This window comes from Nelusetta ayraudi, unplaced genomic scaffold (genome assembly GCF_046127955.1).
Source record: "Nelusetta ayraudi isolate G7.1 ecotype Tasmania unplaced genomic scaffold, CSIRO-AGI_Nayr_v1 ptg000026l, whole genome shotgun sequence".
Classification (NCBI taxonomy): domain Eukaryota; kingdom Metazoa; phylum Chordata; class Actinopteri; order Tetraodontiformes; family Monacanthidae; genus Nelusetta; species Nelusetta ayraudi.
In genome coordinates, this window is record NW_027466076.1 from 11,432,501 (window position 1) to 11,457,546 (window position 25,046).

The 25,046-nt window shown below is 48.6% G+C and overlaps 1 protein-coding gene across 2 annotated transcripts in view; it reads left to right on the forward strand.

Moving 5' to 3' along the window:
- rxraa (retinoid X receptor, alpha a) overlaps window positions 1–25,046 on the forward strand; it is a 104,765-nt gene that overhangs the window by 46,973 nt on the left and 32,746 nt on the right. For both annotated transcript variants that reach the window (XM_076029837.1, XM_076029838.1), the window contains exon 3: window positions 17,456–17,694. In XM_076029837.1, the coding sequence (XP_075885952.1) occupies window positions 17,456–17,694 (239 nt within the window). The remainder of the gene's footprint in view (window positions 1–17,455; window positions 17,695–25,046) is intronic.

The window sequence follows — 25,046 nt, forward strand, 5'->3', positions numbered from 1 at the left end:
CTCAAAGCAGCCGCTTTCGATCTCTCTGCGTCGTCAGACGAGCCCTCCATCGGGCGTCTCCAGTCACATTGGTTCTCCAAACAGTCGACCGACTCATTTGTGCTTTCTGCGCCAGCATCTTTCTTTAGTGCGTCCACAAAGGAAGGTCCTCTCGATTGGATGCCCGTGCCTTGCTTCCCACAGTACAAGCTTGGTTGCTAGTCTCATCCTCCTTACTGCTAGCTTCTCTGATACACTTCGTAATGCCCCCCTACAGACGTTTTGTTGGTGATGTGCTTGTCCTGGTTGGTGTTTAGCACCACGCGTAACACTCTGGTAGGAATTCTGTAGTGTTAGTGTCCAGCACTCACAGCCGTAGAGGAGAACGGACTCGACGGTCGCAGAGAAGAAACTGATCTTGAAGTGCGGTTGGATTTCCACACACCGGTCTTACCATGAAGGGCTCTCCATGGGCAAGTGCTTGCCTCACTTGAATGTCCCTTTCTGTGGAGCCGACCCATGCGCCCAGGCATTTAAAGTCAATGACCTCCCTTTAGCGCAGTACCCTCTATCGTTCTTATTGTTATCGTTGTTCCTGTTGGATCTCTTTCATTCTATGATCAACAAACTGTTGGTTGCAGTGATTCTTCTCTCTCTCACACACACACACACACGCACACACACACACACACACACACACACACACAAACAAGTTTTGTTTTATTACCTCAAAAAAATTGTGCTGGATCTTGTGTGACTTCGGTTCAGTGGTTCTTAAGAGGTCATTCAAGACTGATGATGAGCCCCAAATATAGTTTGCAGATTGTTTACCGCGGCCCGAAGAGTGTCAAGCTGATGACTGTGAGGTCAACAGTGTGGGTCAAGGACCAGGGAGTGGGGGGAGGAAAAACAACAGAACACACACAGACATCTAAGGTTGACAATTCATTTGCATTTGTCTCTTTCAACTCCTTCGTTTTCATTGGCCGCATGCGTCACGTATAGAAACACTTTAACTTGTTGGGAAAATCTGAGCTCCTCTTTCGCGTGTGTTTGTTGGAGAGCCGCCAGTGGACGCGGAGGAGGAGAGGGGAAGTGGGCGGACTGGCTGCGCACTGTTGTCCAGATCTCGGCTGTCATGCCCACCCTCCGAGGCCCCTGATCTCCAGGTGGTCCCCGTTCTCCACGCCTGGCACCCTGAACCCCCCCTCCCCCTCCGGAGCCTTCATCGGCCAATCACAGGGCCTCCGCCGCCATGGGCACATTCACGCGGGCCAATGAGCGACACCTGTTCCTGAAGCCTCCGCCTGTTGCGTGCCAATCACAACAGCCGCGTTTCCTCGGCCTCTTGTCCAGCGGCCAATCCCAACACGCCAGGGGGCGCCGGCTTTGAGAATCTGGATTTCTATCTCAGGGATCCGGCCTTCCACAGAGTGACTTTCCTCAGCGCAAACGTCGCAGCAAACCCGCTCCGCTTCATTGCATCACTGGGGGATTCCCCCCTCCCCCTCTTGGAAAGCGTCAACCTAACGATGGGACTTAAGGGGATGATTGTTCAGCCGGGAAATTGTGGAAAAATGAGTCACTTTGTTGCCTTTGAGAAATTGAAACTGTTACTTGTGTTTTCTTATCCGAAATCTTGGCTGTCAGAGGTATTCCAGTTCAGCACTGAAAAGATCTAACAGCAAACTTTCCCTTTCTTTGCAATTGACTATATTCACTTTTTTAGAGACGTTTTTTCGCGTTTAACCGAGTGTGATGATCAAATATTTTGGCAATCAATCATTCTATTGAGTATTCCAACAATTCATCTAGTAATCGGATGAAACATTCGTTTGCCTCCGCCCCGGTGCCGTTGCCCAAAAGACCGCTTCCATCTTCTCCCAATTCGCATTGGGCGCATGGCCTGTGACGGAAGCACGTTGTGTCACACTAGAAAGAGTCTGTGCGAAAGGTCAGCTTTGAATTGAACTAAACGACGCCTCGAAGCAGACGAAATTCCTCGGTTACTGTTTGTAATCAAGTTACTCAGATTACTCGCGGAATCGTTAATTGGAACGGTTGTGATTTTTTTTGGAGCTGCTACCTCATTAACGTTTTCACTTATCTCTTGAAAAACATTCCGACCAGGGAATAGCTGAATAGAACTTGAATTGAAACCCCAAATAATTCAATTCTAACAGAAAATCGATGAAAAAATAAAATAAATAAATACAACAAACAGTTGAAAATTCAAAAGACATAAGCACATTTAATGTAATAATACTTATCCATATATATATATATATCCATATATAATTAAAAAAATAAACTTGCGACACAGTGGTTACTAAATTCAACAAGTCTTTTTGCAGTTGAACTGTTTCGTGCGTTTCCTCTCACAGCAACGCTTAGCCGCCACATGCTCACTTGAAACGAAGCAGGGTAGAAGTGCATGAGTGTCAAGTAGAAACTGCCGTCATCTCATTTTCTTGTTTTACTGTTTATCGTTGTGCTTTTTCAAATAAGCAGAACCTGCAGAAATCTTGGGAAAGCGCTGAGGCTGCAGTATCGCTCTTGGGCCCACATGGCAGCCAGTCAGTCGCAAATGAAAAACACATGGATTAGACTCAACTGGATTGGATTGGCTATTAAAAAAATGCAATCAATTTAGAATAACTGCAAGCGAAAGATTGGTTTTCAAGTGTCGGCCAAGCTGCGGGGTACATATGCGGCGCATGCTTCCTCCCAGAAGCACCACCCCGCATCTTTTGCATCTAGACGCGGGCGGAAGGCGCTAGTCGCGTCCCCTGCGGAATTGACGGGCTTCACAGTGGAGACGAACGTAAACGCAAGCGGCCAAATGAAAGACAGGGGCGGGAGTTAGCGAAGAGACCGGAACGAGTCGACCGGGAAGCTAATGCAGTTATCAGTGGAGAGGAGAGGGAAGCCAGCGAGTCTTCCCAGGACATGAAAGACGGGCTGTGCCGAACTGGGATTATCCCCCCACCTCTGGGGAGTCCCTATAATGAGCAGATAGGGCAGGAGAGGAGAGGAGAGGAGAGGTGTGGATGAAAACGGAGGGAAACAGGGACAGGGGAGAGTGAGAATGGGAGAAATTCAACGTGAGAGCCGCTCAGCGGGGAGTCACGTCCTCCGAGTCGGCGCCGTCTCCCACTCATCGACCGAACCTTCCTGCCGCCGCTCCGTGGTAAAGAGCGCGCAAAACGCCCGCTACCCAACGAGAGCGATCCTCGTCCTCGTTCGATACGGAATCTTCTTGGAAAAAGAAAAAATGTTCAACGCGGGCTTTCAGCGTGTTGCGATCGTTCATTGATGTAGGTCTAAAAGATGTACCGCCTGTCAGCCCTGGCTTAGCGGAGCCACGTTTGGGGTCATCCTGTTTTGCTAAATTGGCGTTTCAACCTAATGTTTTTGGCCTTTTCTTTAAATAAGATAAAAGAACGGAGCCAAAAGCAACGTCCAAAAAAATTATTGTGCTTCTTGCTAAAAAATCCCTCCAGGTTCAAGGCACACAAACTCTCCTTTATTTCTACTAAAGGCTTGTCTCGCTTTTCCGAAATAATGAAGCTTCCAAAACACGTTAATAGTTCGATAATGAGATTTATTTCCACTGAGTCAATACTCAGGTTATGTTTTTCCCCCCCTGACAAAGTATTTATTGGAGCGAGGTTGGGCTGTAGGCACAGGCTGTTCGGAGAGCCCATTTCTCTTCTGAGTTTTTGTTCTTTTTTTTTTTTCAAATAATGGACCAATAATGACTTTGTTCTGTACGTCCCAGACTGAGTCGCCACGCAGTTGTGCAACAAGAGAAAGGGTCGGGTGGAGGCGCATGGGTGGCCGGGTGGTGGTGGTGGTGGTGGTGTGTGTGTGTGTGTCGGGGGGGTGGGGCGGCGGGAGAGCCTGAGCCTCATCAGTCAGCGCGACTGTATTTTCATGAATTTTTTGGGTTTATTTTCTTTGGCCGCCGGGTCCATCCGCCCTGCAGGACTCGGGGGCTATTTGTTTTTGCTGCGAGCCGATGCGCCGATCCAAAGTACACTTCTCCAGTGACAAGCTCGCAAAAAAGAACACACGCACGCACACGTACACACACGCTCGCTGGGACATCCATTGCTTATCGAGGCACGTGTCCCTCCCCCCCCGCCACCCCACCCCTCCCACCCCCACCCCGGCCTCTTGTCTCTTCCTGCAGCACGTACACACATACTTTCCCATCGCCCCCCGTACGCACCCCCTCACCCCCCACCCCCTCCCCCCCCAACCGCCATCCCATCCCATCTTCCTCCCTGACTGGCCCCCGAGGGCCCTCTGGCTTTTTCTCCCAGAGTTTTTCGCACCTTCCCTTCCGCGCGCTGCCCGTTTGGATCCCTCTTATCTGTCCGTGAATCACCCTCCCCCTCCCCCCCCCCCTTTTTTTTTCTTTTCTTTCCGCGCGGCCATCTATTGATCAATCTATCTCCACACATCCTCCCCGTTTGCCTTTATCTCGGGCTTGTTCCCCCCCGAGGGAGAAGAGGGAAAATATGGGGAGGGGGAAAGAAGCTAGATTCAGCTTATGGCAGGCAGCCAGAACCTTCTCCATTTGGATTTCATTACAAACGAACCGGCACATTGCAGAAGAAAAACAATCAAAGGGGGAGGAGGGGAGAACAAAAAAGAAAAAAAAAAAAAGAAAAAAAGAAAGAAGACGAGGGCTCAAAGGCTTGTAATGTAGTCAATAAATTCAGGCTTTTTCGACTGGGAGAAAAGCCTCTGGTATTATAATTTATTATTTCTCTGTCCCGGGAACCTAAATGTGAACCAGCTTCCTTGGTCTCCAGTTGAAACGGAGCCGCCGGTCCCAGATCGCACGTGCTCGTGTCGGCGGCGGTGGCGACCGGGGACGCTCCGATCGCAGTAGTGATTGCACACGGCGGGGTCAGCCAGTCGGCTGATAAGGAAGTCCTGCTGGAGCGAGCCGGTGGATTTGAGGCTAATCTCTTCTTCGGCTGCTTGCTGCTGGCAATTACTATTTTACCTCCACCTCCCTCCCGTTAGGGGGAGGACACGCACGGAGCGCCCCCTTGAGGTTGTATTTTTTTTTCTTTTATTGCACCTGGCTCAGTATTGAACCCGGGACCCCCCCAGTTTCAAAGTGTCACCTCGGTGATGTCAGTCTACCTGCATTGCAAAACTTACCAAAACTGAACCAAGAAGAGACAAAATTCAACTCTCGAAGGAATTCCGCCTGAAGTGCGAGATGACAGCTAACCAGTAGCAAGACCCTGATGTGTATAATGTATTCTTAAAGACATGAGAACCGTTCTAAGGGTAGGAAAACCAAATTACTTTTACTGTACTGTGAGTGTACACTTTTATTCATGTATTTCTTTACGCAGTTCATTTTAGCTTTTACAAATATATAAAAAAAAAAATCATAAACCAAGCCATATTTTAATCGCCTGACCTTTGAGCTGTTTCCCAGCATCTGATTGGACCTTCCCATCAGCCTTTTTTTTCTTTTCTTTTTCTTTCTTGGCCACCGGCCTATCGCCGTTCACTAAATATCAGCCAGTAATGACCAGCGGCCAGTCAATGGGAACAGCTCCCAGTTATTTAAGGGCTGTCCAACCGAGTGCACGCCATGGTCACATCTGTCTTGGGCCCGGTCCACGGCGCCGCGTGTGCGGCCGGGGGAGCTGCTGGGCTTCCGAGTTCATTTAGCCTCCCGACAGCGGCTGCCCCCTCGAACGAGCCGTCAAAGTGCAAAGATTTTTCATCCCGGTGTTTGTTTTGCCTTCTCAGTAACTGACATAATTAGTCCCCGCAGACGGCAGTATTTATAAGCCGCGCTCTTAACGAGCCGCTGAGAAAGTGAGCGCACGCATCCTTTAGATTCACATCCGCGTCTTTTAATAAGCGACTAATTTTTTTTTCCGCCTGCAATCGTACACGGGGCAGCACTCGCTGATGATGTGCGTTCCTAAAATGTGGTTTAAAATCAATGGCCAGCATCGACGCTTGGCCTCGGCCAGCAAGCACAACTAATGTGAACAAATGACCTTGGAGGTACATTACAATGAATTGATTCATTTAAAAAAATAAAAATAAATAAATCCAGATGATGGTGACTGGTAAAAGATCCATCATTTTCTTTGTCACCTGTCATGACTCACACAGATTCCATTCAGACGCCGCAGTTTCCTGAGGTATTGAGGGACGTGCGAATGCAAAACACACCCTGGCAATCCAGCGCGGCTTAGGGAGTTTTTTTTTTTTTCTTTTTTTTAAAAAAAAAGAGGAAGCTGAGATTTTGTTTGAGGACGGAAAGTCCTGGCGTCAGTACAGCTGTGGGGGAGAGAAATGAGGGATGAGATAGTGTAATGGCTGGCCGACATCACGGCTACAAAAAAAAAAAAAGCCAATGCCAGAGCACTCTTATTTTTTTCTCACTGTCGCTGCTGCCGTCAGGCGTTGGCTTTCCACTCCTCTTTGCGGTCTCTGTGTTTTCCTGCCTTCACCTGCTGCGTTCCTGTGAGAGACGCCGGGTCGCTGAGAGCGAAGCGGCCGCCGCGCTCCCAGAGTTTCGCCAGCGCACGACTTAATCGGAGCATCTGAGTTGCCTGGCATTTCCATGGTTACGCCACCCGGAGCCTTTGGTTGCTGAACGTTGAGGACGTTGATTCGGGAGCCCGCGCGTGGAAGCGTAGAAGCTGATTGACGTCAGTATTGGGTGGGGAGGGGGGGGGGGGGCGAGTGCCGGAGCCTCGGACGGCTAATTAGCTCGACAAATGGCGTTTTTATCCGACGTTATTTCAGCCATTTAGCCGCAGCGGCAGAAGCCTCAGAACCCCCCCCCTCCACCCCCCTCCGCTGTGTGCGTGCGTAATCAATATTTCGATAACCTTGTGCTGACGCTGTGTTTGATTGTGTCACGCTCACCTTCGATCTTCCTTGGTCTCGGCCTGAATCGTTGGCGCCACTTCTGTCAAACTCGAGGCCCCCGCCGAGTCGACCCGACTCGCCTTTTCTCAACTCAACTCAACTCAACTCAACTTTATTGTCAGACATCACACATACTCGACATATGACATGATGAATGAAATTTCGATCATCACAGACCCCCGGTGCAAGGCAGAGAAAAGTAAAATAAAAGATAAAAACAAATAAAATAGGATTAAAATAGACAAAGATAAACTATACAAAGTATTGACAGTAAGGTGAGGTAGTGCGTGTAGTGCAGTTAGGGGGAGATAGTCTATAGTCTGTGTGTGTGTGTGTGTGTGTGTGAGGGTGGGTGGGCAGAGTTTGTCAATGAGGGGGTTATGGAGGGTGGCAGAGCAGGGAGAGCGTTGAGCCTCCTGATTGCTTGGTGGAAAAAGCTGTTCTTTAGCCTGGTGGTTTTGGCCGGGAGACTCCGTAGTCTCCTCCCTGATGGCAGCAGGCTGAAGAGACTGTGAGATGGGTGGGTGGGGTCGCCTACAATCCCGATGGCTTTGCAGGTGAGGCGAGTGTTGCAGATGTCCAGAAGGGAAGGGAGAGAGACACCAATGATCCTCCGAAGCTGCACCCACGGTGCGCTGCAGAGTCTTTCGGCAGGCCACGGTGCAGGAACCGTACCACACAGTGATGCAGCTTGTCAGGATGCTTTTCCATGGTTCCTCTGTAGAAGGTGTGCATGGTGGGGGTCGGCGCTCTGGCTCTTCTAAGCGCTGTTGGGATTTTTTTTGGCGAGTGATTCTGTGTTGGTGCTCCAGGACAGGTCTCCGGAGATGTGTACACCCAGGAACTTGACGCTGCTCACCCTCTCCACTGCAGCACCGTTGATGGACAGGGGGGGGCATGCTGGGTGGGCTTTCTCCGGATGTCCCGCCACCATCTCTTTGGTCTTATCCACATTCAGACAAAGATTGTTCTCAATGCACCACATGGCCAGACAACTCACCTCGTTCCTGTAGGCCGTCTCATCGCCGTTTCTGATGCGGCCCGTCACGGTGGTGTCATCCGCAAACTTAATGAAAAGGTTGGAGCTGAATGACGGTGTGCAGTCGTGGGTCGTGGGTTTTCCATCGTACGCAGCCCCACAAGAGCTCACGGAGCCGTAGGTGTTCACGTATTGTCAGAATTAAAGGCCGTGTTGTTTCACCGATGGCAACGGTGCCAAGCAGGAAAAATGAGTGCAGAAGGAAAACAGTTTAATGAAAGTTTGATTATTTGTCTTTTATTAATCATTCAGTTTACCATCCAAAGTTTAATGAACGTAGTGACTTAAGTTTCACGATAGTTTTTTGTTATTTACGTTTCTGTTATTTATTTGGAAGTGTGTGTGTGTGTGTGTGTGTGTGTGTGTGTGTGTGTGTGTGTGTTTGTGTGTTTGTTTTGTTGCTTAAAGTGATTTATGATAACAGAACGGTGTGCCTGCACATATTTATGCATCTTTTTGCAAATGAATTCACAGCACGGCTGACTTTAATAAATGAAATTTAAATGGAGACTCAGTAATTCATACAGTCCCGCCCTTTGCTTTGTAACCCTCATGCTGTTGCTGACCATCGCTGACGATGACGTTGGTGCCATGGGGTTGGGGGGGGGGCGGCAAAACAGTTCTCCCGCACCGCATTCAAGCTTATTGCAACCTGCTCAGCAGTTGCGTTGCGGAAAATACAAATAAAAACCCCGGAGAAGGTGGAGGAGTCTGCGGTGTGCCTGTAATCCCCCTCTGCAGGGAGACTCTCCACAGGCTGCAGATGTAATTATCACTCCACGCCGCCTCTTTGATCAGTGTGCTTTTGTCAGCCGCGGCTCCTGATGTAAGCGGCAGCACGACGCGCTCACCGCCGCCGCAGCCGCCATCCGCTCTTATATAACCTATAATATATTCCCCAAGTTGAATTTTCTCCCTCCTACGTGCTGCGGATGTGTGCAGGGGCCCGCTGGTTATCCGCGCACCGGGAAGTGACACGGCGGCCTTGGAAGTTCGGGAGTTGCTGATTAAAATCAGTCTCGACTTGTCGCAGTTCTTCCTCCCATCATCAGCCACCGCGTCTGGACGCCTTCAGCGTGGACGAGCTCAAACTGCCGACGGCGTTTCCGAACTCGCGCGGCGTTCTGCCCGCCAGCGGACCGCAGCCGTCGTCGCAGCTCGTTTTCGAAACAAAAGAGTTGCCGCCGCAGGAATGCTGCAACAGCGAGGCAACCCGACGGAGCGAGCCCGTACGCGCGTCCAGCGCCTCGTTCCACGGCGACACAATATCGGCCTTGTTTATAGGGGCTCCTGGCACCGCCGCTCGATTGACTTTCCGTCGAAAAAAAAAAAAAAAAAAAAAAGTATTTTGAGCCTGAGATGTCTGCAGGCCGTGGCGTTTTCCGTATCGGCCGGGAGGACGGCTAGTCTGCTTGTTTGGAAGGTGCTCAGCAAACAGTTCCAGTGAGTCGTTCAAGTTCAGAGAAACAAATTCACGATTCATGCTTCAGAAAGTCAAGTTTCATCTGTAAGAAACACAGGCAAGTCCATATAATATTACATAGAAAGTATAAATACTCTGTAGTAAAGTGCTAAAAATAACTTCTAGATAAAGTCATTCAATAGTCGGTTACACTATAACAAGTACACACACCTTTAGCACGAATACATGTTTCTGCTACTTACTGCATTCGGGTTAGTTATTGGGTTGGCCAGTACACTACACTTCATCATTTGTAAAGTATGAGTACACAATCAATGACCAAACAGTAGCGGTACTTGGACACTAAGTGACAAAATCTGTGAGCGAGTGAGTGAGTGAGCGAGTGAGTGAGTGAGTGAGTGAGTGAGTGTGTTTCTAAAGGACTTGCTTGTGTGTGTCAAAGCAGGAAATATCTATATCTATATCTATTTGCAAAGACTTGAACTGCTGAAAGTTTGTCCCTATTTTAACTTGTGAAGAATCTTTTCCCTTGAATCAATTTGCTTTCTTATGAGCTGCGACCCTGAACGCAAACAGAGAAAAAAAGAACACTGCCTCTGCTGCCTTTGCATTTTCTTCTTGTTCATTTCTTTCTTTCTTTCTTTTCCTTTCGAGATCCCGCAGCGTTTATAACACACAATCCGACAAACACCGCAGTCATCTCGCGCTCGGGCGCTCGCTCAGCGCCGCTATCCGAGACGGCTGGCACTGACCGGGCCTCCCTTATCACCTCTGGGCTAAAGAGAACAATTAGGCCATATCAGCAGATCAGAGCACTGGCGGTCGAGGCACAGTAGCTCCCAATAGCGCCTGTAATCTGTGGCTTTGCTGGCGCGGCGCCACCAGCGGCCGCGGCTCCGTGGCCTCTTCAGACACTCCAGAGTCACCGAGGGGCGGCGGTGGCGGCGGCCCCATGGGGAGGTTCTGGGCGGTGGGGGGGGGGGGGGTCTGGCACTTGCACACATACACACACTCACACACTACTGGGGCGATTAATTAAGATGGCAGGAAAAATAAAAGAAGAGGCAGAAAGGGTGAAGCGGTGGGGGTGCCGGGGGGGCGGGGGGGGTTGTCTTTAATGAGGGCAGTTATTTCAGCAGGCAGAAGGAACTGGGTTAGATCAACACTATCAAATGATGGCTGTTAGCGGCCCACCTACTGTGAAATTACGGGTGGCCTGTTTTGTGTCTGTCTTTTAATTTTTTTATTTTTTTTTTGCCTCTTATCTCACATTAAGTACCCCCCAAACCCCACCCCCAAACCCCACCCCCCGACTCACTGCTCATGCATCTTTTGGTTGGAAAGCGGATGCGAGCACATAGCGGTCTTGCTAGCTAGCTAGGCTCAGGCGCTGCAGAGATGCGGCCGCCCCGTCTGATCGCGTCGCTTACAGTAACACGGCAGTAGCGGGGGGGGGGGGGGGGGGGGGGGGGGGCATCTGACAGGTGCTTTTCTTTTTGCAGGGATTGTAGGGAGTTTAGCGGCGGTTTCGCAGGACGCCCTCTGGTGCGTGAAGTGAGGCTGTGATGTTCTGGCCCCCCCCCCAGAGGTGCTCATCACATCGCAGCTATTTATATCCGCTCGTACGTTGTCGTTTTTTTTTTTTTTTTTTTTTTAATGTCGCTTGCATCGTTTCATCCGCTTGTCTTGCGATCGGTTTCTTTCTTCTTTTTTTTTGTGCGTTTTTGTCGTAAAACGGGGAGCTTCCACGTTTAACAAACCAGCCATCAAGGCTGGAAAAACAAAAGAGGACTTTAATCAGACTGTTTACACAGCTTAGCACCGGGGTTTTGAATAGTTAATGCGCCTTTTAATATACGTCAACTTGGGGTGGCTGCACACACACACACACACACACACACACACACACACACACCTGCTGCGATCCGACCAAAAACAAGGTGAAAAAAAGCAGCAGGTCATGAAAGTGTGAAGGTGAAGTTTGGAAATGTTTTCTCAGCAGACTTCTGATCAGTTGGAACAGATTTTTGGGGACACGAGTTCAACCTTGAATCCATTTGATTTATTTACTCTGTACGTTAACTGCATGGAGGTGCGGCGCACGTCTGGAAAAGCAGCATTGCCCAAAGTTATACAGTGAAAATAATAAAAAACAAACTTCTGCAAACAACTTTTTTTTTTTACCTGCTCTTTAGAGTAAATGTGCACTGCATTTATGCTTATAGCGGAGAAATAGAGAAAACAAAAATCAGTATGGATTACTGGAAGTGGTGGCTGTGCTTGAGCCTTGAGTTTGTCGACAGCAATTAGTCGTCTTTTGCAAAGTGAATAGCTGAGTGAAGCAAAAACCAGCCGTCTGTGAGGGAACCAGACTTTCCTTTGAATATTAGAGATATGACTTCTAAACATACGAACATCCAAGACCGCCGTTGTATATCCTCCACCGATATGGCCAGCGCCGCCTGTTCCCAGCAAAGTAAACACATCAGCCCTTCGCTAGTTGCCGCCAGGGCCCTAATTGGTTGCCAGATAACGCTGTTTATACAGCGCGTTCAAACAGGGAGCTGACAAACAGACAAACTGACGAGAGCACGCCGAGTGCGTTCAGCCCGCGGAGAGGAACGCTGCTGCCGAAGCCAAAAGAAAAAAAGAGGCTGATTTGAAATGGTGTAATTGAGGGAGCGTGAGCAGAAACACAGGCTCACAGGAGCTCATGAAAGGTTGAGGGGTGGGGGGAAAAAAAAAAAAAGAAATCTGCCTGCTGTCGTCATGGCGATGTTAGACATCAATGTTAAAAAAAAAAAAAAAAAAAAAAAAAAAAAGGAATAAAAAATGAAGCTGTTGTTTCAGTTTTCTATGAACCAAATGAATCTCCTGGATTTCTTAACCCACCCCCCAACCCCTCCGCTCGTCTCTTCCGGAGAAATGCTAATAACCGACATGTCAGCCAGACTGCGCTCTCTGGTGTTGCGTGCGCGCCCCCTCCTCCAAAAATAAAAGGAAGGAAGGAAGGAACAAAAAGTATAAAACATGCCCGTGCCGCTCCTAAACTATCCCGGCTAATAATAAAGAGGATGCCGTCGCCTCAGATCAATTGTTGAAAAGAAAGGCCTCAGAAGTCCAAGAAGTTCCGCTCACGCGCATCATGGATCGCTTCATCACTTCATCCACTCAACTTTTGCCAATTTTATTTTACTTTTTAATTGAAGTTGTGCTTTAATCGCGATTCCAACATAAAAGTTTTTTGCCGTTTCAAAGACACAAGAAAATTAGCATTAGCATCCAGGACAGCATCTGCAATTTACCCCAATTTATAAGCTGCCCTGCTGCTGCTGCTGCTGCTGCTGCTGCTGCTGCTGCATGGAGCTCCAACGCTGCACTAAATCTCCACTGTGGCACTGTTGGATGAATAATAGAGAGTCGGTCGGAATCTGTCTTCTCCGTCTCGCAATGTTTTCAGTAGTTTGAGGAGGGAAAAAAAAAAAAAGCGCGTACAGCGACTAAATCTGGAAGAGGGCGACTGCGGCCTCGGAGGTTTGGTCGGCTCCCAGGGTGGCCGGGGACCGTCTATCTATAATGCATGACGCCCCACCCCCCCCGACTCCCGCTGGTGGCAGAGGAGTCAGCATGAGCTCAGCAGCGAGCTGAGTCACTGCGACTCAACTCCAGAAACTGAAAACAAAAACGCAGGACGGAGGAGGCATCTGTTCCCCGTCTCTTTCTGGGCTGCACGCGTGCGACGGTGCGTCCCGAGAGCCGCTGACAGGGATCAATACATATCGATATTGATGGCGGGGATTGAAATCACGTGTAAAAGTGGATCCCACTTCAAACTCGTTGACTCTCTCTTTAGAGATACTCGCCCAAGCCGCTGCTCGCTAAATACGCTGAATGAAATACCTCATGAAAGTCAAGCTCGAATTTATTGGATCACCCGCCACAAAGACAGGAAACTTAACGTCAATCATGTTATCGTTTTTTGTTTGGCAAAGAACAAACTGGCACAGCTAAATAGTCATTTGAATTCCTCGTTTTGCACCTGGATTTGATCCGGGTCGCTGCGTTTATGAGAGGTTAATCCAGAAAAACTCTTTTTTTTTTACGCACACAAATGCAAGTGAATAAGTACAGTTTCACTTCATACTCACAGTTGTTTTTTTTTTGTTTTTTTTGTGAAACAGAAATACTGAACATTCTTGGAAAACAGTCATGATTATATTTATGCATTTAAAAAAAAACAAAAAAACTATTTCTACATACTGGCATTTTAACCGTTTCAGAAACTTGAAAAATGATTTTGTTCAACGCCAATGCTTTTCATTGTGGGCAGCTATGAAATAAACTTCATACGAGAGTTTACTGAACAGTATGTATAGTTAGATACTGTGGATTGATAAGCAGGCATTTATTTCCTCTCGCTCCGTCCGTCTTATCCTCCCTCTGCGCCCAGTTTGTCAGTTCCTTTGCGCTGCGGCCCTGCCTGATCCCACAGAGGAAGAAGGCCGGCTGTCAGGAGCGTCGGAGCCTTGCTTGGAAAGGGAAGGTCGGAGGGGCGGGGGGGCTCTTCACCCACTGGTGTGATAGGCTCTAATTTGCCTATTTGTAAGCTGTCGCTTGTGCTTTTGTGTCGCGGCCGGGTTTTTTTTTTTTTCCGCCAATTGACAGCAAGAGACTGCAAGACGACAGAGCTCGGAAGCGACAGTCTGCAGCCTCGGGAGTCGGCAGTGTGCACTCACATCGACACGCAGGAACAACAACTGCCGCTGCTGCCGCCGCTGCTGCCGCTGCCGCTGCCGCCGCTGCCACCGCCGCTTCCTGGGATGATTCACCGCTCTGCATTTCCGCATTTTCTGTTTGTTTCCTCTCCCGCTGCGATGAGCTTCTTGAACGTCGTCCTCTTATTTTTTTATTTTTTTTTTATTTTCAAGTTTAAAGATCTGACACGAGAGGGTCACATGAAGGCATGTCTGCAGGCATGTCGTTCCCTCACGGCGTCCCCCCCCACCGCCTTTGCCTCGCCCACCCCTTTCTCTCTCTCTCTTTTTTCACGTTCTCCTCTCCACTTCTCTCCTTTCACTTCCCTCCTTTCCCGTCCTCTCTGGGGAGGATTAGGACAGAGTCTTTTTCATCCTGCTGTAATCCTACACTGGCAACTCAAATCCAACAAGTATAAACACACACACACACACACACACACACAGACACACTGGTCTGTGCTCGTGTACGATCGCTCGCACAGCTTGATTGGCGAGGGTTGCCGAGTGGTTCGGTGACGAGATGTTGAAAGACTTCTGTTTGATTTGATTTGATTTGATTTGATTTTTTTCCAGCTCCTGCGACACATTTTTTCCACCCTCAACTCGAAACAAATTGAGAACGGGAAACCCGAGTAGCTCCAGAGAGAGAGAGAGAGAGAGGTGGGGGGTCGGGGGGGATATAAACAGTGTGAGCCGCCTCCCAGCTTGTCTCTGTCATCCCTCTCTGAGGGGGGTCTTGCCGGGACTCGGCTGAGCTCCTCCCCCGGTGAGAGCCACAATGGCAGATTGGCAGCCCTAATACCGCCAGCTCCCTTTATCTGCCTGAATTAAGGCCCAATTGGCGGAGGGGTTGTGGGAATTGTTGGATCTGGGAGAGCTCTTATTTGTTTATTGGTTTATTTATTTACTGTATTGTGCGGGAGCGGCATGAGTTTGGTGATTTTGTTTGGAAGGGATGAAGGAGGAAAATAAAATAAAGCAGCCGGAGGAGATTAAACGCTGATCTAATGCATCTCGATGCAGGCTGTGTGGTTTCGCCCCTTATGAAGAAAGATGGGCGTTTGTTTTCAGGAGGATGGAGGCCCCGTGCACGTGCACGTGCATTCATTCATGCAGGATGCGCTCGTGAGTCAACCAGGATGTGCGGCAAAGCGCCCCGGTCGCCGTCCTCGCGAGATGGCAGACGAGCAGAAGCAGATTCTCCTTTTCTTTTCTTTTTTTTCTTTTTTTCCCCCCGGTGTGTTTGTTTGTTTGTGCGTTGCAGCATTTTGCAAAGAGGTAAAGCGCCCAGAACGTTGAATATTCCCCCGTGAAGGAGGCGTTCGGAGCGGAGCGGTCGGTCGGTCTCCTTTCCCGCTCTGCGCGAGCCGGCAGAAGCCCGGCGACTCCCCAGCGAGCAGCCTCCTCGACAGGCCCGCCGCTCGTTATGTAACGCCTGTCCTCGCAGCACGGGAGGCGGCGGGGGGAGGAGGGGAGTAGACGGAGGAGGGGGAGGAGGGGCGGAGTGTCAAAACAGGGCAGGGTACAAGAGTGTACGCCGGGACAGAGCACTCCTAGGAGGGGCAGGATGGGAGCCGCTCCGTAGCAGCTGTCAGCCTCCAGCAAACATGAGATTAAATGAAGGGAAATATGAACCTGTCCCACATTAGTTCGGATTGGGAAGTCCGTTTGATTCACTATTTATGCTTTTTTTTCATTTTTTCATTGGTTATTATTTCAGTTCTTTGTCGCTTTTTTTTTTTTTTTTGTAAATCAAGGCGTCGTCCTCCGCGCCTCTCGAAAGCCAGTGGCAGGAATTGAAGAAGATGAGAAGTCTTTGGTGCCTCAGCTTCCTCACAACACCTTCTGTGTGCCTCCCGAGAGGTTCGTCCGTCTTTATATATATATATATATATATATATATATATATATATATATATATATACATATATATATATATAAAAAAATAAAATAATAATACAATCTAAGGAAATCAAAGGAGACAGGATGGAGGTGGGGAGCCGAGATGTTCACAATGGGGCCTCAGATGTGAACAGAAGAAAGGGCAGAAATGATGACGAGGGAGGTGAAAGGTCGTGCTGACGGACAGACGGACAGACAGGCCGAGGGAGTCGGCGGCGCAGCCTCCAAACCAGGGTGTTGCATCACCCTCGCCGACAGGGCCTGGATGTGTGCGTGGAAGGCCGGGCCAAGCGCTGCCGGACTTTGCTCTTTGACAAAAGGTCGATCGTTAAAGATTCAATTGTCCAAAGTGTGTGTGTTTTTTTTTGTTTTTTTTCTCTCGTCTTTGGCCCAATGGTTCATTTTCCTGGACCTGAGGTGTAATTCCCTTGCCATTTACCGCAGTGCGCCAGATGTTTTTTAAGGTTCCTGCCGCCAGCAGCTTTCGGTCGGGGGAAACCCTTCAATTAGTTCAAGTTTCCCAAAAATAGCGGAACAGCCTCTGTTCCACTGAAATTAGCGGGATGTCACCGTGTTATTGGACGCGGGACGTCGCGGAAGCGATCGGCACTTTAGGTCCTGCCTCACACGGGAAGGTTTTTTTTCGGTGGAAAGGGTAAAGTATTTAACCGTTACGGCGCTTCGTCCATATGGCCCCGATTTCTTTCTTCCGACCCCGGGGAAGAAAAAAAAAACCGACCCAGGGTTTCTCTTTGAAATCAGACTAATTACAATTATGCGAAGGTTCGGGTTCGTCGTCGCCACACAGTCAACCACACGCGTATTCGTATTGTAACATTCCTGACGTGTGTTCAGTTTTGTATTTTGTGTTCCACTGTTTATTAATGTTCCTGTTGCTGTTAGTATGGGCGAAGCCGTCATACTGCCAACTTTAAGAGGATGACAGAGACCCCGGATAGGTGTGTGTACTGTGCGCGGGGGCTGTGGGGATGTTTGGAGAGGCGTGAGCGACTGTCTGTCTCTGTCTTGGCCCGAGTTGAGGAGAAAGCCAATGTCCGTGTTGTTTTGACACCAACAAAAATAAAATATTCCATCAGAAAAATGCAACTTCTGGTGATTGAGGTGCGCACCAAGGTCATAATATCTGACGATCTCTGTCGCGGTCAGGTTACTGGAGCGCAATTTGCGCTTCTGACTCCTCGGGTGCCGCATTTCTGGGCGTTTTTTTTGTGCTTGCGTGTCTTCAGCAAAAAGACCTTTGCGTACACAACCGTAAAGGGCGCTGCAATTTACCGCTGCGCTCCGTTCTTTGTGGATCTGGCCGTTAGTTTTACTTTTCCAGTGCAGAAAACGCATCACGCAAGTCACAAAAAAAAACAAAAAACAAAAAACTTAAACATGTTCTTTTTCGTGTTTTGTCTTTGGCAGACTTGTCGGGCCACATACCCTCTTCGCCCCTGGGCTCCCCCACCTCACACCGAGGGATGCACCCGTCCCTGCTCAGCCCCACCTCCATGGGACCCTCCAGCTCCCTCCACTCTCCAATCAGCACTTTGAGTTCGCCCATGAACGGCCTGGCGTCGCCCTTCTCCGTCATCAGCTCGCCCATGGGGCCCCACTCCATGAACTCGCCCGGCATGGGCTACTGCGCCAGCATCAGCCCTCAGGTGAGACCAGCGACCAACTGGGCCCAGTTTCATTATTTATTTCTTTTTTACACGTGCAGTGTTTTTGTCTCTCTTGTTACAAAACGAAACTGCTGTACTATGTTTGGGTGTTTTTTTTTTTTACCCTGCTGATGAGTTTGGTGAGATATTTACTGGAAGCTGTCTTGACAGGGGAAATTAGGTCAGCGATTTGAAAATTCATCATGAACACAGTAATACCACAATCTCACTTTTGATTGTGGGAAATGACTCGCCTCTAAAAAAAACTGGTCTCTGACATCATTTCTCGCTGAACCCCCTTCCCCCCAATTACCCGACACTTTGTGCAAAAACACAACTAGTTAATGGGTTTCATTGAAGCGCGTGACTGCTCAATGAGTCGATTCGTTCCACCGGCTCCGAAATGGTTACGCCGAGCTCGTCAAGAGACAACAGTGATCAGTCCCCACTTCTTTCCAATGCTACGCTAAGCTACCCGCTGGTCCGACGGAGCTCTTCCCCGCACGCAGAAAAAAAAATTTGATGGCATCGCTTCCCCCCTTTAGAATTTCGACAGCTCCATGTTAAGCAATCTCCTCCCCCACCAACGCCCTCACCCACCACACATACAACCGTTAGGCTTTCGCCTTTTACGCTCGGCCCCAAATCCACCCGGAATGACAGTGACCCCTTCGCAAATCACGGAGACAAAGCGGCGGCACGTTTTCGTCTTTCGCGCTCGGGAAAATTGCCAGTCGGCGTGTCAGTGTCGCTAAGCCCGGAGCTAGCGGACAAAAGGGCCCCCCGGCTCTGACCCCCGCCGATCGAGGCCCGTTCGGCTGGGACCCGGCGGCTCTCGAGCTCCGCCGCCCTCCTCCCTCGCTGCCTTATCACGAGGCTTCCTCGTCGCGCCAGCCCGTCGCATCTTTAAGGTCTCGCGTCGTCTTTGCATCGTATCCATTTCTCTTCCCCCCACGTCTCTGCCGCTTTTGTTCCATCAATAAGCCTCGGTGGAGGGGTAGGGGAGAAAGAAAAGTAGAAGAAATATATATGCCCCTCGCGTACACACGCACACACACACACACACACACACACACACACACACACACACACACACGCATCCACTGTAACGCACAATTAAGACATCAAAGCCGGCAGTGGCCCAGTTTCTCGTCTGCAGCTGTATCTAAAAATTCAAATTGTTTCCTCCCCAAAATGTGGTGACTTCCCCTCCCTCCCTTTTTTTTTTTGTTTGTTATATGTGCTAAAGCGCCTCGGCAGCGCGGGGCTATTTTTGAAAAGGGGCTCTCCCCGCCATTGTCAACCTTATCGCGGTGGTGTCCCACATGTAATGGAGTTAAGAGTGGATTAGGGGCAACTTCAGAAAGCGGCCAGAATCTCTCATTGCTAGAAAGCCCCACTGCCCCCCACCCCGCCCCCCCACCCCCACTTCACTCCTCCCGCCCTCGCTCCGGTCGATCCTCCTGCTCTCTTCTCTACTCCCGGCGCTTTCATCCGCGCCGCTCCGTCCCACAGCAGCGCGCTTTGTATGCGGGCTGGATGTTTGGGTCCCGAACATTGTTTTGGTTTTGCCTCGTCTGAAATAATCTGTCTCCTTAAACACGTTATTATAACAACTGCTTGTGCTGACAGTCTCTTTGGAGTGTCTGAAATTAATCACTGCACCTTTTTACTTATACGTATACTTATATATGTATGTGTGTGTGTGTGTGTGTGTGCATGAGGGGGTGTTCATATATACGTACAATTCAATAGACTTGTCGTCGACAGGTTTGGGAACCATTGAAGGGTAAATAATGTTTAAGTGTATGTTCCCTGGGGCGACACGGTGGCGCAGTGGTCAGCAAGAAGGTCGTGGGTTGGATTCCGGGCCTGGGACCTTTCTGTGTGGAGTTTGCATGTTCTCCCTGTGTCTGCGTGGGTTCTCTCCGGGTTCTCCCTGGTTTCCTCCCACACTCCAAAAACATGCATGTGAGGTCAATTGAACGCTCTAAATTGTCCGTAGGTGTGCATGAGAGTGTGAATGGTTGTCTGTGTCTTTGTGGCCCTGCGATGAACTGGCGACTCGTCCAGGGTGTCACCCTGCCTTCGCCCCAAGACAGCTGGGAGAAGATCATGTAAAGTCAGATTTGCACTCCATTTCTAGACGTAAACGCATCCATCCATCCCAGACATTATTTCCCTCGCTGTCCTTCTCCGTGCCTCCTTTACGTCGGAGAAGATAAGCAGTACGTCCTGCAGGGGGCAGTGCCGACTGTTTTGCCAGCGTGGCTTGTCGCGATGTCCTGATGTAGTTTACAATTTATGTTCCACCACTTTTAAGAGCCTGTTGTGACATTTCCATAATTGGTGGTTGAACCACTGGCTGCATACCGCCCCCCATGTTTTTCTTTTATGGTAGCCCCTAATTACGGATGAAACGTATTTCGCGGGAGCGGTGTAATTGAGGCTAAATACTTAAAAGGGTTACACTTTATACCTGCTAAAAAAAACGTCTTTTTTTTTTTTTTTTTAAGCTAAGCACCTCTTACCCATATTTGAATCATGACCCACTGAGGCTTCTGACTGTTACCCAGCTGGGGTGGAGACTGTTGTTTTTTATTTATTTTTTCATGTTGGAGGTTAAAAGTGGCCGCGGGGACTTGTGGTTGCAGGGTGCAGCGCCTCTGCCGAGACGTGATTTGAGTCAGACGGCCCACGTCACTTCCATTCAACACTCGTCTTTTGCCTCCACGAACAGCCTACTTGAAACAAGGCTGCAGCTCGGCTTCGTCGCCCGCCCGGAACTGTAAATGAGACCCGGCCTGGGCGAACCACACAAACATCTGAACTCGATCTCGGATATCCTTTTTCTACTTTTTTTTTTTTTTTTTTTTTTTTTTGCGGGTCCAACAACATTTCTCACTCAGCCACCATACTACAATCACGAGTAGTGTGACACACATTAAGACCCATCTGGGGATCTGATAACCTCGTCGGCATTTCGCCACAACTTTCAAATTACCCATTAAAAGCCAATCGAGGAAGGGGGCGGGGGGGTCCCAACCATACATCAAAGACCATTATTGACGACGTGATGACAACACACGCCGAGATGAGCGACTCTCCCTTCCTCACCAGAGTCCTCCAGCCTCTGAAAGCAAAACCACATGTAGAGGGTAGACAGTCCTTTATCACCCGCCAACACTTCCATCTTAGACAATGTTCCCTCCTCTGTCTCAGGCACACAGACATACCACAGTTTTTCACTTCAGTTTTGTTTGTTTTCTTGGTTTTTTTCTCTGTAATACAGTCCTGATGGTGCATCACATTTTCTCTGCATGTCCTTCGCGCCGGGCGTGTTCTCGCGGTCAGAAAGGCACAGCTGAGACGCTGCTGGTGGAGGAAGCCGCGGTGAAAACGTGAAAGAATTTTGCTCGTACCTCCCCTGTTCTAGGGCAGCGTTTTTCAACCACTGCGCCGCGGCTCACGGTGATATAATGTGAGGTGTGCTGTAAAAAAATGATCCAATTTCACTTAATTAGTCTAAGAAAAATGATAAAATTCCATTGTGGATTGTCTGTGCTTTAAAAGGAATGTAAAACTATTTTCCTCCCTCTAGCATAACCGCTTTGTGTGCATCTAAACAGGCCCAGGTTTCACACTGAGTGGGTATAAATAAATGAAAAGACTATATTGTCAGTATGAGGCTAAAAAGGCTTATTATTTGCTGTGCCATTGGATTTTTTTTTTCAATGTAAAAAATGTGCAGTGGCTGAAAAAAGGTTGAAAAACACTGTTGTCGGGGACGACAAATAGCGAGTCAGTTCCACGGATACATTGTGTCCGCTGGTATCCGAGTCAAACCGTGCACGCTGCCCCCAAAACCCAGAGGCAATTTTGTGTTTGTCCGCTGATACACTGACTACGTTAACATGCAGTTTCATAGTTCTAATCTCATAATTCGGTTTTCTCGTCTGATCGTACTTCTCTCCTTGTCCCAGTTTACATGCAGCTGAGAAAATCGAATTATTGACGGGAACGCGTCTCCCTCCGCCACACTAGGGGGCGACGTTAATCTTTTCAGTGTCTAAAGTTCCGATTAACCTCTTTCGTCGCAAAAAACAAAAGAACTGGAGCGTGATAGAACGCCGGTGTTGCGTTCGCACTGATCTTCAAATTAACGAGTTTCCTAGCTGAACAGCTGAGCTCAGCGGATTGGTCAGAGATTCACAAACGTACACAACGTATTACCGGCGATTTTACTGTCAAAGCCCACATCTACCACAGCAAATGTACACTTGTAGTGAGCGCTATCTATCAGCATTCTACTCCTTGAGCCACCGAGACTCACAGCTAGCACCACTTTCTTCGAGTATTTTGATTCGGGCTGCCTGAGACAACTGGTTTCCCTCAGCTTTAGTTTCATTAAAATCACTAGTAACATGTGTATGTATGTGAATTTTTGACAATCCGCTGACGGCGGCCGCAGCAGCGGTTCGGTAAGGAAACCGATGGTGATTTGGAGAGGCAGACAAAAACGCTGTGTGCTGTTGGAGGGCTACAGCAAATCCATGTCTTCTATTCTACACTTGGTGCCGTCACCATGGCAGAGATCAGGACCCTTCATTCTTCGCAAAACAGACTGGTGGGAGAGGGTTTGTAATGGTAGTGTATGGAGCTTCAGTAGAGGCAATGAAATGTATCTACCGACTCATTTTATTGTGTTGATAGATAGAAGTAGAAAACACAACGCTAATGGAAGAGTTTTGAACTCATTTCTGAATAACGCGCAAAACATTTGAGCAACTTTGTGGAATTGTGAAGCTGTTTAGAGCCTCCAGGAAGCAACTCAGTGCCAATTCCACTCCAGGTGAGAAGCACCATTGTCCTGTATGAACTGCCGAGTTGCACAGAGCACAGAGCATCACTTTTTTTTGGAGAACTCAAATGAAATGAAAATGTTCTCGGTTGTGTCCTCAGTCATACACAAACTCGTAATAGCGCCACGCATTGAAGGGGCTCGTGTCTTGAATGTTTTTGTTCCAGGGGCAGACGCCAGCGAGGGGGGTGTGTGGCGCATGCGCACACGCATTGTCCAGTTGAACTCCGACTAAGATGTATACATGAGGGAGAACTTTGAATTCCAATCAATCGCATTATCTGGGTGCCTCAATCGAAGTTCTCCCATTCCAATCGTAGTTCTCAAACTCTGATCTTAGTCGGACCAACGCGTTTACATGCACTTCAGTTGTCCGATAACAATCCGACTAAGGCGATAATTCTGTTTTCTCGAGTGTCATGTACACGTAGTGACTCACAGTTACGCCCCCACAACCTTTTTCCCTTTTCATGCGGGGCATGGATCCTAAATCCTCTTCCCGCCGCCACCAACTCCCATTTTTCTAACCCGTAAAGCAAAACCGGCTCCCGTAACGTTTAAATGCTTTGCATGAAATGGAACAGTGGGGCCGTAATGGGCTATGAAATTAGCGACAGCGGTGATGTCATGTGCCGCTTTCTGAGCGCTGCGCCGTGTTGTGGTCTCGGGGTCACTAGGAGACCGAGGCACAACACGCTCTGGGGATGCCTTTGGCCCTCGCCTCCTTCCTGCGCCGGCGCAATTAAAGTCCACTCTGCTGCTTTTGCTCTTTGATGGGACTTTCTGTAGTCACTCTGCATGACATCATGGCCAGAGCGTGGCTCTAATGGCCAGACAAAAGCGGGCTGTGTGCGGGGGTCCCGGGAGAGCAGTTAGAGGCTCTCTAACGTCAATCAAGCCTCAAATGGATTTTTTTTTTTTGGGGGGGGTGCTAAGCGGCAGCCAGGCCTGTCTCCAGGTAGCAATTACAAGTTGTTTTAGGGACCCCTCCCCCTCCCCCGCACTTCCCACCCACCCACTACTGGTAGTTAACGGGCGGGCAACTAATGCGTAGAATTAATTTCACCATGCCTGACTTTAATTTAGCCCACTGCTCTTTTATTCCGTTGTTGTTTTATGGGGGAAAAATAAGTAGGGGGAGCTTTTCCTTTAAAGATGATCCGTTCTATGAATTTGCACCGTGAGTGTGAATGTATATAGAAGATTTGAGCAAGACAGTTCCCATGTCCAAATATACAGTATGTGTATGTATATATATATATATATATATACATACACATATATGTAAAAAACAATCTGTCCTGCAGTCCTGAAGGCAAATTCCTCCTCCTATTTCCTGAAAAACCTTTATTGTGAAACATCTGCAAGGACTTAGAATGGATATAAGAACCTCAAAATCGTAAAATTGCAGGTTTTTCGAGGAGGAAAAGACTCAAAACTGAAAGATTTAAAGATTAAAACATAAATACATAATTATTTTGTTTATACTCTGGTAACATTTCCCATACTCAGTTTCCTTGGCTACGTCACAGTAACAGCTAAGCTGTGCAAGAGTCAAATTACTTGTTTTGGGTGAAAAAGCTTGGCCAACACAGTCGATTACTACATGAGCAAGCTGCAAATCACTCTTTTTCCCTGAGAACTCTGAGGCCTCGCTGTTCTAATACGACAGTCACCATCTGGGAATTGACAGGACTCCGTGCGACACGTTGAGCATGTTAGTGTGTGTGTGTGCGTGTGCGTGTGCGCGTGTGTGTGTCTTCTAAAATCGTGTGGGGCCGCAGAGAAGACAGATCGGAGCGTCTGGTTTGGGTTTCAGAGAGCAGCCTCCTAATGCCGCCCTCTGAGTGTCGCCGCTTAAATGCCTCCGTCGGTGTGATCTTACAGCAACTCAACACTCTCTGCGGACAGACGCGTCTGCGGTGGCGCTTCTCTTCAGATTAAACTGACACTTGGCCAAGAGCTAGTTACACAGTGCGATGCGAAGTCTTACTTTCTATTGTTTGCAATACAGCGGTGCCAAATTTGTATTTATTTATTTATTTATTTATTTTAGAACTTTTGTCTATAAGTGCCATATGTTCTATTTCCATCGGCGCCGTTTCCAGCCTTTACAAGCCTTCTAGTAAAATCTCAGGCCAGCTGCACGTGTTGCCGCTAAAACGAGCTCTGACCTTCACACTTTTGACAGGAAATTTCTTCAATTAAAGAGGCAAAAACAAGGTTAACTTTCAATTGAGTGAAAGCCAATCGACTTGCACAACCATGACGATTCAGCTCAGATCTTTATCTGCTGGACGCTGGACAACGACACCGATGGCAGAAATCCGTCCAAATACCGATGAAGACAAAAATGGGTTTAACGATGAAAAACTGTTTCGATTAACGTTGTGTTGTGGGCTGCGTGACTGAAACGTAACCACCGCGATGGCGGCCAACCATTGGAGGACAAAGAAAAAAAAAAATATATATCGTATTGAATGAGTTATTG